Source organism: Etheostoma spectabile, chromosome 21, assembly GCF_008692095.1.
Source record: "Etheostoma spectabile isolate EspeVRDwgs_2016 chromosome 21, UIUC_Espe_1.0, whole genome shotgun sequence".
Lineage (NCBI taxonomy): Eukaryota > Metazoa > Chordata > Actinopteri > Perciformes > Percidae > Etheostoma > Etheostoma spectabile.
Genome location: NC_045753.1, coordinates 6,894,647 through 6,907,025, shown reverse-complemented (window position 1 = coordinate 6,907,025; position 12,379 = coordinate 6,894,647). Strand labels below are relative to the sequence as shown.

The 12,379-nt window shown below is 39.9% G+C and overlaps 2 protein-coding genes across 5 annotated transcripts in view; one reads left to right on the top strand and one right to left on the bottom strand.

The window, feature by feature from the left end:
- frmpd2 (FERM and PDZ domain containing 2) overlaps positions 1-8,641 on the bottom strand; it is a 38,486-nt gene extending 29,845 nt beyond the window's left edge. For 2 of the 4 annotated variants that reach the window (XM_032502841.1, XM_032502842.1), the window contains exons 1-9: positions 8,541-8,641; positions 8,386-8,495; positions 7,443-7,572; positions 3,313-3,437; positions 2,577-2,740; positions 1,751-1,816; positions 1,474-1,653; positions 1,241-1,319; positions 1,164-1,168 (exon numbers count right to left, since the gene is read on the bottom strand). In XM_032502841.1, coding sequence (XP_032358732.1) covers positions 1,164-1,168; positions 1,241-1,319; positions 1,474-1,653; positions 1,751-1,816; positions 2,577-2,740; positions 3,313-3,437; positions 7,443-7,564 — 741 coding nt within the window. In that variant the 5' untranslated portion in view covers positions 7,565-7,572; positions 8,386-8,495; positions 8,541-8,641. The remainder of the gene's footprint in view (positions 1-1,163; positions 1,169-1,240; positions 1,320-1,473; positions 1,654-1,750; positions 1,817-2,576; positions 2,741-3,312; positions 3,438-7,442; positions 7,573-8,385; positions 8,496-8,540) is intronic. The other 2 variants (XM_032502843.1, XM_032502844.1) reach the window with 2 other exon arrangements.
- Positions 8,642-10,305: 1,664 nt separating this feature from the next.
- LOC116671539 (mitogen-activated protein kinase 8) overlaps positions 10,306-12,379 on the top strand; it is a gene marked incomplete at its 3' end in the record, with an annotated part of 31,027 nt that continues 28,953 nt past the window's right edge. Inside the window, 1 exon segment of the mRNA XM_032502907.1 lies at positions 10,306-10,599.

The window sequence follows — 12,379 nt, the reverse complement described above, 5'->3', positions numbered from 1 at the left end:
GAAAAACAAATTGGTATGCAATACGTATGTCCACATGATAGCTTTCGCAATTGGCATGGCACATATCTAAAAATGTCTTTCTGTGTTTTTTGCTGAAGATTATGGCTGTATGCTAAATATTAAGCTACCAACAGCTATTTTGTTGTGAACCACGCTAAGCAAACCAGTCGGCTAAAGACTGGAAGTAGGGGGAAATGGCTAGCCTGGCTCCGTCCAAATGTAAAGAACTGAAAGGGCTAGTAGTAGCTAATAAATACGTAAAAAATAGGCAAGCTTAAGAGGGGCTGGTAGATGATAGGCTGGCTGTTTCCCCCTGCTTCCAGTCTTTATGTAAAGCTAACTGGCTGCTGACAGAATTGAGGGTGGTGTATGAAGTTGCAGAAAGAAGACAGTTAGCTTAGCTTAACACAAAGTCAAAACAGCTAGCCTTGGTCTGTCCATATGGTAAAACACCAACCAACCAGAACCTCTAATGCTCATTAATTAGGACAGTATTATACTTTCTTTTTCTGTAGCAGTTTCAATTTTAGAGAATGTGTGACATGCACACACCATACCATGACAAATTCCTTGTATGTATAAAAAAACGTACTTGGCAATAAAGCCCTTTCTGATTCTTATTCATGGGGAAATAGACTATATGTGCCTGTGACTATTTCCTGGCTGGGAGCAGTGTCCTTTTTGGCACTGTTTCCTATATAAATATCCCTTATTTACACCTTTGGGTTTTTGTATTGATTTAAAAAAAATGAGATTGACAGAGCCAGCTAGCTGTTTCCACCTGTCCGCGGTAGCTTCATATTTAGCATACAGACATGAAAGTATCAGTTGTTTCATCTACCTCTTGGCTGAGAAAGCCAATAAGCCTATTACCAAAACTATTTTCTTTAAAGTAGGGCTGGTTTTGACAAATATTATCAAGATTATACCACAATGCATGTTGTAAAAAAACAGTGGCCAAACTGTGTTATGGCAGCATCTACGTCATTTGGATGACGCTTTATGTTTTGATCGTTGCACGTTATGTTCATTCTCCACTAAAGATAAAGTCACACAGGAGTATACACAAATAGAGTTTTGGTCATTTGGTGTAGATTATTTACTTATTGAACTACCAGAAGAAATACTATATTGTGAAATTGAACACAGTACAATTAATTTACAGAGCAGACATGTATGCTGTAGCAGATGGAAAAAAAATGCAGTTAGACTTTGAATCTGTCAGAAGGGATCAGTTTCTTACTGTGCAATCTGTTCCTGATCATTTGACTTCGGTCTGTTAGCCGGGATCCATTTTCAGCCATGGACACATGATCAACCTGCAAAGACATCACTGTTCAGCTCAAGGAAACAAGCAGAGAGTTTGTGCTATCAGTAAACTTCACAAAAAAAAACTAAAAAAAAAAAACTAACATAACTTCACATAATCCTCTAAAAACCGAACCAACACCATCCGCTCCTCCGGCCACTCACTGAGTTTCTGTAGACATCTTCTACCAGCTGCCTGACGAGCCGTTCAGCAGGAGGCAGCATGGAGGTCTTGTGGTGAAGCTCACAGGTCTCCAGCACCGTCAGGAGGTCAGTCCGTCTGACTACCATGTCCTCGCACATGCTCAGCAGCAAACCCTCCAGCTCGGCACTCAGCCGGACCGGCTGTGAGCAAACAAGTGACAGCCAAATGGATCATGTGCAAATACTAAGAATACACAAGAAGGAGTTTGAGCAAGAGATAGACAAGGGAAGAAAGTACCTGGTTTTGAGGTAGATGATAATCAACGCACCAATAAAGAGTCATCCCCAGAGAGTACACAACCATCTGAGGAGAGCAGGACAAGGTCAGGATTCATTCCTGCTCATGTATAAATGGAACTATAAGGGGGTGTGAATGGGACTAGTGCTACTTTATGCTAATAACTAATGTGATTAAAGGGTTAGGGACTCCTGTTCGAACAAAGCACACCGTCTCCTAAAACACTGTGTTCATACATCTAAACTGTCTTCTCAATTACGTTTTCAATTATGACATTATCACGTATTACACTCCCACGTACAGGACTAGGCACAGGCGCCACTTTGTAAAATCGTCACAGTTTTGAACGCTTCAAGGGCGTAACTTTGGGTTCAACACTGGTGGGGGGTTACAAATGTCTTACATAAATTAATGTCTTAATTTATGTAAGACATTTGTAAAACTGTGGGCTAATTAAAAATAGCAAGTTTTATGGATTTGATTTTTTCATATTAATAACGTTTTTAACTTGTGTCCTCTTAAGATACAGCAAATTCTCCATGAATCAGTAAACCATTATATTATGACCTTTTCACAGTTTAATAATGTGTTTTCCCTCATCAGATAGTATATTTGAACAATTTTTAGAAGCCTACAGTGACTAAACTACCCAGTAGTTCACAAGCAAATAAGTTAAGCAAGTTTTTCAATCTTTTCTTATCCTATTAAACATCTTATGACCCCAAAGATTTATCTTGCCACCCATTTTAGAGTTCCCAACTCCCAGGGTTAGAACCACTTGATATTTTGAATCAGGTGTCCTCACAACAAGTCCAAGTTTTCTAACCTTTTCGGCTACAGTCCGGGTGGAGGCAGCGTGCCCCTGCTGGATCTCCGGAGCTGTGAAGGAGGTCAAGTCTTCATGTTGGGCACAGCTCTTAAAGGCCAGACTCCCATTGGCTGACAGTAGCACCGAGCCTGGACTCAGCACACTGCACATGTTGCCTGAACCTAGACAGAGAGTGGAACACAAACGGCAACGTTAACCAACTCAAAGGGTTTCTCTTGCTTTCTCTTGCTCTGTTTGGTTGAGCAAGTTGTTTCAATCTTATTAATCTCATTAATGCTGCCTGTAAAAACAGCCGTGTGTAGGGGCAATTCCATTTTTAAGCCGGATGGCTAATGGGGAATCAAAAATCAGTCCCGGGGGGGATTGTATCAGAATACATCATGGAAAATCCTCCTAGAAATATAGGAAATAATGGATAGGATAGAACAACACAATACGATTCTGCTAAATAAAACATCCCATTTAGTATCACTTGTTTTTATTTTAACAAATGGTACCCGAATACAATACACATTTATTTCAGAATTTTAGATAGTTATCATGGAAACAATAATTGGTCACGTGACAAGGGCAGAATAGGCAGCAAAACGACAGTATTCTGATCCAGTTGTCACATTGACAGCACTCCGGCCAAATGGATTGGTTAGAGTGCCCCCCCTTCTGGCCCCACCCCTTCTGGCCCCACCCCTGGCCGTGTGCACGGAAACAGGTGGAATTGGTAGGAAGTGGTTACCTCTTTTGGAAATATCTAGTAAGGCCTCAGTGGTGGCTAGCAGCAGACACCAGACCTCATCTTCTTCCAGTGGCGTACCCCGGGCCTCCAACACTTCTGCCAGGGTCACAAATGTACCCATCCTGCTGGAAAACATTGCTTTCTTTCAATTAAAATACCTATTAATGGGAATAACACACCATAGTCCATTACAGGAGAAGTTGTAGCAAGTGTGATGTCTTAACAAGCAGGCTGAATGTCCTCATGGGGGGCTGGAATGACACTTTTCATTCAACACATTAAATGTTTAAAGGCCCTGACACCCCAACCCGATTATCAGTCTGGCGAGGTCAGTGACTTGGGTCTGTTAGGTGTGTTCCACGCTGTCGTCAGTCGGAGGGGCCGTCGCCCTTCATTTTGGCCGATTTGACACGTTGAATCGGAAGGCTCACTGGGAAACAGACCCACGTGACGCGTTCATCCAGTCAGCTTCCGGTTTTCATTTGTTTGGGCAACAATACAGATTAGCGCCGCCTGCTGCTATGGAGACGTATTACGTCTTGCGCCCAACCAGAATGTACGCTAATTTCGGCGTCCCTTTGGTGTGTTCCGAGGCACAAATTTGACCAACTCGGGGAGACTGGTCAGTCCACTTGCCTTTTCTTTAAGGTTCAGTGGAATTAGATCTGATTGGAAACACTTTTGTATCTTGCTTTTATACATTTCCTATCAAAATAAAGCAATGTATACTGTATGCTATATAGACTGTATACTTTATATATGTATATATATATATTATAACCTATATCTAGCTTTACATTAAAAAAAACATGCAAACATGCAGAATGGAGAGTTTTAACAGCTTCAACACAGGTTCCTTTTTGTTACACCAGATTAATGACTATAAGATTTCAGAAAGTCCACAGTTTTTGTTTTCAAAGAAAAGAAAATACGTTTATACATTATTTGTCTTTTTGTTGTTTGTTCAATCTTTATGGCACAAAACAGAAAGAAGAGCAAACAGATTAACATTACATAAATAGCATAAGTATTGGCATGGTTCAGTAACCACAGGATGTTTAGTTTTCCATAATCAAACCAAAAGACAATCAGATTAACATTCGGATGTTGCCTCCAGGAAGCACCTAGACAATAATCATCTTATTCCTTCTCACATTGGAGGATAAGGGAAACAGAAGAATGTTTTTAGCATGTGTTATAGCATATAGCATGCTCAACTTTGTTATATCTTTAATTTGCTTGAATGTACTTCCTCAAATATGGCATTTCTGTTGTTTAGACACGTTATAGACATGCATGCATCCATCTCACTCTGTGACCATTCTTACACACAAACAGAATTAAAACACTGACAGGCTCAAGCATGTCTGGTGACATCATGGGAAATTGCCAAGTAACCCAGCTCTGTTAATCAGGTTATGTGTACTTAATTCAACCAAAGCAACCTGGGGTGAAACCATCAGTAAAGGCGTTGTTCACAGCAGACATACTGACTTGTCATAGCAGGAAAAGCATGGGTTACTATTAGGGCTGCATGATTATGGCCAAAGTTATAACTCTGATTATTTTGATAAATATTAGATTAAAATTATTAACCAGGATTATTTCTTGATTTTGGGGACTTTTTTTAAACAGAGCACTGCTTTCAATTCCATGCTACATTCCTGCATTAATATATACATATATATATATATATATATATATAATATTCAGTTTTTTAATTTTGTGATTTGGATGTTGTTTTTTTGTTAATTGGTCTCACTAGCAATATCAGCTGCTCTGTTTAACTGTAACAAACTGTGTATACAGGCTAAAAATTCACAATGTTGCTCAGTCAGGATAAAGCTGTTAGCTAAACATCAGCTAGCCGCTAGGCTAATGTCATGGTAGCCGACCACGGCAAACGCAATACAATGGGCTAAAACACTTTAGGAGAAACAGGGACTCTGGTGGGAGAAACGTGCTGGAAATACAGAGACAACCCAAAGTAAAAAAAAACAAAAAAACATATCCATAAAAACGCCACATATCCTTTCAACACAGCAGAAGTTCCCTAAGCCTTCCCAAATTTACAAAATGACATGGCTGAGATTACATTTATTAAGGACTTGATTTTCCTTCTCATCTTCGTAAAATAGAAAACAAAATGTTTAAGCAGTATCACTCAGGAATGTGAAAGTGTATTTGTTCCATACCGGAAGGTCAGTGGCGTGGCATGACTTTTTCCCTGGCTGGGTTTGACAACCTTATTTTTAGGTTCATAAAATGTACCGAGTTCATGAATATGTCAGATATTACTAGTGACATTCCTGTACTCTTACGTCTGCTGACGCCACTAATCGTTAATCAGTGTGGATGCACACGTTCTTATGTTTTTTTGTTTTTTTTTGTGGACGGCCCTAACACTAGGCCTATATGGTCAGCCGAAGGAGAGAGTGTCTGAATTGACCTAACTGGGTCTATGGCTAGATAGCAAATATACATGAAAAGTACATATCACTAACAATAACACTTTAAATGCATAAAAGTCATACTGTATAAACTGCGGCCGGGAGCAGGCAAACATGCATTAAATGACACTTAAAGATATGTCAATAATAGATTATGGTTTTATGGCTTAATGCAGCAGCAGCACAGACGTTACTGCAAAAAGTGGATTGACTACAGTATAGCATCACATTTATGTATAGGACCTATTGAGTCAACCTCCATTAATGCAGTAGGCCTAGGCCAGAAGCAGGAGACACCACTGGAGTTAAGAAGAGAAAAACTCACGTACTCAACATACTGTTTTTTGTTTGTTTTGACCTGGCCTCCTTTTTGTATATGCTTTGTATTTGTATTTTCTGCATTAGTGACTCATTGACTCAATGAGCCTACAAGCCTGGAGAATTTGGCTGCCGCCATCTTGGTTGTTTTGAAAGATGTGAAGATTTTTGGACAAGAGAGTGGAGCTGCTGAGGAAGCCAGTGTTGTGTATGGTTGCATTTGTGCTGCGCTAAGCTAAATGTTAAAGAGGGAAAGTTGCCGATTCTGAAGCCAGTCATCTGGCAGTTTTACCAGCAGGTTAATGTGGACCTCTAGGTACTGGCACCATTCATTTGCATGTACTGCAATACAGAAAATTCCCTACATTCCCTAAAGTTGCAGCTAATGCTAGCACTAGCTAGCTAACCTTGGTTGACAAGGTGCTACCGAACGCCAAACAAGACGTTTTTAGGTTGCCAAAATGTTCCAATTAACTTTAACAAAGTGAAAACACAGTGAGAGGATTAAAGTTTTTCAAAATATACAGACAACAACCAACATTTTTTTTTCTTTTCTATTTTTCTGTACACAGTGCACTGGTTAGCATTGCTAAGCATCTAGCTTAATTTACATACTTCTAGCATGAAGGGAAGTGTTTGTTTGCACTTGTCGGCCAACGTTTAATTTAAACTTAAATATACACTGAAACACTGCAGCGCTTTGTGTCAATCTTAGCTGAGAACACAGAAATGTCTGGCCAAGTTGAGTCTGAAGGGGCAGTCTAGTGTTGTGTGTGTTGGAACACTGTAGCAGCCCGGTGTCGTTTTTAGGTGATTTAACAGTGAAGAGCTGTGCTTAATGCCACTGCTGGCACGACACTGGTTGGCTGAGTCCTTCCCGAGTCATGCTGTAATTTTAGGAAGTGGTTGATTTGATATGCAGCAGAGTTTTCTATAAGCAGAGCATACCTTTTGAACATCAACATGGCAGTCGATCATAGTCATTCAATTGTGGGAAGCCAAATACAAGCTTATTAATATTTGATTAATTGTGCAGCCCTAGTTTCTAGTAACAATGTGTCCCAGCAAGTCAAGACAATGTGACACTAGTGCAGCATGCCACTACCAGGACCATAAAAATGAAGCAGCTAAATGGAGTCCAGCCATCATTCATTCTATTATTTACACCTGTGCTATTGCTATTGTGACATGCCAAAATATCTTCTGTGAAAAATAACTTCTGTGAAAAAATTACCATTATTTGTTTAGGCCTAGTCAAATTAGTGGGCCTAAACAATACAAGTGCCAAACCTTTTGTTTTTTTTAAATGTGTAAGTATTATTAACCAGGCAGTTATAAGTGTTACTTTGTGTTGTTTGTTACCTAGATTGATCCAGAGAAATCTGGCTTAGCAAACAGGCTCTTTGCTTCTTACTCTGTGAGAGTTTGAGTAAATGGTTTGCTGCTTTGCACAGGAGCTCGCTTTTAGTCTCATCCAGTTTCATTTCATCTTCTACATCCCATATGGAAAATGTGTTGTCACAGCACCAGTATACAGTGGCTTGCATACGTTTATACACCCATGCTAAAGTTGATTAAAAAAAGGAATAAAAAAACATCTTTTGGAAATTGATCTTAATGCCTTACACACCCCTATGTTAAATTCCCATAGAGGATGGCAGATGTTTAGTATTAAAGGCCAGTTATTTCATGGATCCAGGATACTATGCATCCTGACAAAGTTCCCTTTGGAATTAAAATAGTCCCCCCACATCATCCCATGCCCTTCACTATACATAGAGATTGGCATGGGGTACTTTCCATAAGGTCATCTCTCAATGCAAATCAAACCAGCTATTAAGCTAACTGAAATAACACCATGCCAAACTCTATGTATGGTGAAGGGTATGTGATGATGGGGGGGTTATTTTAATTCCAAAGGTCAAGGGAACTTTGTTATGATGCATAGTATCCTGGATCCATGAAATAACTGGCCTTTAAAAATAAAAAATCTGCCTGCCTCTATGGGAATTTAACATAGGGGTGTGTATAGTTATGCTCCCTGTATTTTAAGGAAGAACAAATATTTATTTACAATACATTATTCATTCACAAAGAAAATTGGTGTCCTTAAAAGGTTGGATTTTCCAATTCATTTTGAATTGACGCATCAAGACCCATTTCCAAAAGATGTTTTTTTTATTCCTCTTTTTAAACAACTTTAGCATGGGTGTGTAAACTTATGCAAGCCACTATACATAAAGGACCCTGTGAGTCTGCAAAAAAAATATTTCTAAACCTACAGGTGGTTTAAGGAGTTACCTACCTTACTTTATCCGGTATCTGAAAAGATTCTGCTTAGGTTTCTTCAGACATCCAGCAGTCTGAACCTAATCCTTCTTCCTCCTATGCATCCTCTGCTGCCATTCCACCCACCTGTCCCTCGTCTGAGTGCTGCTGTCTGTCATGACAGTTTGTCACAAAGCATCAACTCCTCATCACAGATCAATTGTCTCCACAAAGGACACATCAGCTTCGTAACGTAATTTGCTCTAACTAATGATGTGTTGTTTCCGCTTTTTGCGTCATTTTTGAACTATTTTTAGACTAGGGGACATAAGAACATAATTGGATTTGCAGGGCAAGCTAACGACAGATGGGGCAGCAAAGGACCAATCCATTGTGTTAATCTGAGGTTTCAATCACAACGGACACAATAATTGTCCCACTTTCCGTTAGTACCGTACAAAGATTAAGTTGATTGGCAAATATACATGGCTTTGTGAATAACCAGATACCATGGCTTTTGTATCCTCCCACCTGTGCCTCCCAGTGCAAAAAGCATTGAAAAAGCATTTGGAATGTTCATCAAAGTGATGTAATGTAACAAGTAAAATATTAGGTCTGAAATCAAAAGTGGTCTAAGAGTGCATTCTTGTGAACTGTCATACAACAGTAACAAGGGCCTCGGATGGGTGCTGGTATTGCTTTTTTTGCACATCTTCAAAAGAGGGCTTTGTCCAGATTTACACCCGTCCTTTACAGCATAAGGAATAATTAACACACTGACCTGTGGCTGACACGTCAAGGTAATGCCTGCATGTGCCACTAACATAAGCTTTCATAAGGGACAGATTTGACACCTTTGATAATAGTTAAATAGTTAAACACACTAACTCTCATATGCATATCTGGGTGCTGAATTTTTATAAGCTGGTACAGAAAATCATCAGTACAGTGCTTATCGGCTACCGCTGCGCCTGTGGCTCAGTGGTAGAGCGGTTGCCTTCCACTCGGAAGGTTGGTGGTTCGATCCCCGACCCTGCAGTCATTGTCGAAGTGTCCTTGGGCAAGACATTGAACCCCGAATTGCCCCCGGTGCTGCGCATCGGAGTGTGAATGTGTGTGAATGTTTATCTGATGAGCAGGTGGCACCTTGTACGGCAGCCCTGGCCACAGTGTATGAATGTGTGTGAATGGTGAATGTCTCCTGTAGATATAAAAGCGCTTTGAGCAGTTGTTAAGACTGGAAAAGCGCTATATAAATACAGCAAATTTACATTTACCTGATTTAGGCTATGGATGAGGTTTTGGGCAGACACCATACTCCAGTAAGTCTTTTGATGAGCGTTTAAAAATGTTTTTTCAATGTAAAATCTTAATCTAAACAGTAGCTGTCAGATAAGTGTATAGGACTTGGTCTATCATAAAATGCAAATAAGTTACATACAGGTACATCCTAATTGTAATTAGACTAGTACAGTATGTGTAGTTAAGTGCATACATACAGTTGTAAATAAAAAACCTTTATGGTCTTCAAGGTAGAAACAACTTAATATGCAGTTTTTAAACTGAAAACTGAGTGTATGTAATTTACCAAATAAAATTAGGCACTCCATTTTTTAACTCAAATGTTAATAAAGATAATTAGAAGGCTACATAAGATAATCTTATGTAGCCTGCACTGTGATTTGGTAGTGTAATCTATGACAGCAAACAGAATAAGTAAACCTGCTCAAGTGCAAGCTTGTTAATAACACACTTTGTATACGTATTTTGGTATATGTTATGTATACTTTTTTAAAATTCACACATAAATATGTGTAAAATACCACTATCTTCCAGTATGGTTTGATTATACATCCATGGTTTTATCAGGTTGCGTTTCATGCGGTGTTGTTTCAAAACGTTGCAAAACCGTCGTTTCCGCTTTCCCGGAGCGGCTGCCGGAAACTCGCAGCCGGTCTTGAACGTCCCCCTGGTCCTCATTGTGCAGCCGAGGAAACATCGCAAGGTTTAGGCGACGTTGGAATGAAATGGCAGAAACTGCTTGTGTCACGGAAGCACACAGATTAGGTTACGTAGAAGCTACACATGTATTTTGCAAAGACCCTGGCCTGCTAGTGTGAGGGAAGCGGGAGCGTATCCGGAGGACAAAGGAATTAAAGAGCTGTTTTTCTCCAAAAAAAGCGTCCGGGTTGTGTCTCCAGCAGACAGCAAACGGCGACTGCGGGTCGACACTTGTAATTAACGGAGAGGGGTGAGCTCGACATATGTGTTTTTTTCCCTATGAGATATGTTTGACCTTTTATTGTCAATAGTTAGGGTTATGACACATTTGGCTCACAAACACGTTATAGTAAATAGGTGTTTCTACAATATAGTTACATGGTGACCACCACAGCAGGCAGGACAGGTCTGGCCTAACTGGTAAAAGACAACCAGACTGAGTGGCAACACTGGGAAGCACACAGTGTAACGTTAACCTATCCGTGTCAGTGCTGTGCTACACGGGTACACACACGTTAGCTCCGCTTACACTGTAAACTGTGAACCGGGTGGTGTGGCAAGCAATGGTGGAGCTAGTAAAAGGTTCAACTAAAACGCTGTGACCTCCAGTATGTGGTCACCTAAAAACGAAAACAATCTCCATGTAAACAGAAATCACCTATCGACGCCTTTGAACACATCCTGGTTTAGCTAATATCAGTTGGCTGACATGTAGCTAGCTACTGCACTGAAAGGAGATCATGTTTCTGTTAGCATGGAAGGTGGGCAAACAAAATTCCTGCACTGTAAACTGAGCATAGGTGGGTTAACACAGGCTATTATACTGTAGCAGCATCTCTGTGAATTCAGTAACGACACCGAGCAGATCAATATTTGGCTATAGTCTGATTATGTGTTTTATGGGATGTGTTAATAGTCACACTCACCAGCAAATTGAAAAGTGAATGTTAATATTCTTGAGTGGTAATTGCACAGTGTTGCAGTTTGGTCTGTTACAGCAATTAAATAGTGAACATAGCATGTATAATGTAAAATAATTTATCAAGCCAGGGGGCCAAATGTGGAGTAATCCATTATATCATCAGTGATATAAATAATTTGGTCTGGGTTATTAGAATTGTCTGATCACGTACATTTTCACAGGTTGCGGCATGTGCGTGTCTGGTGTATACATCCCCTCTGACATGTTCCTGTAGTCACATTTGGGTGGTGTAGAAGCTCCCAGACTGCACTGCACATTGCTAGCAACGTTTTTTTCTAAACAACCAGCCGAGAGAACAGCAGTGGTCAGCCAAAAGCAGCAAGAAATCCGATTCCTGCACCTAAAGCAAAAGGTAGCCCGTAGAGGTGGGATTATGAGTATGAGGAATGGTTGAGCTACAGTGCTAACATGGATACCTTACTGTTTGACTCCTTGTATCCAAACACCATTTACAAGTCAGCTTATATTACACACAGTTGTATCCCACACTTTGCCTTGGTAGGTGTAGTCTGTATTCTATATAAAGACAGGCCACCCTTAGGCATTTGCTGGCTGGTCCTCTGTAACCTGGTGGCCAGGACCATAGACTGTAAATAAAACAACAGCATGCTGCAATTAAAACAGTCATGGGTGAGCGCAAAGACTGTAAGAATCTGTCCTTTCTTTTGGATCACGTTCAAATTCTCTTCTGCAAGTTGGGATTTTTCATTAGTTGTTTTTCTGTCCTTTTGCAAATACATTTTGTGCTTACACCTAAATGTAGCGCTTTAAATAAGCCTTGTAGTAAAGATTTACTGTTGATTGTGCAGGATATAATAGCATAATATTATTTATTGTTCGGCTGGGCTAGGGAAAAAATGGATCTTGATGTTTTTCCCCGTAGCAGTCTATGTTGATATCAATTTCAGTCACTGTTCCCGTTGTTAAAAAAGTCCAAGAATACTCTGAGCTGCAAACAGAAATCTTCTTTGAGTATTAAATTGTACAAAAAATACACAAATCTGCAATCATGTCAGTTTAAATAGGGGGTAATGTTACAGTTTGTTAT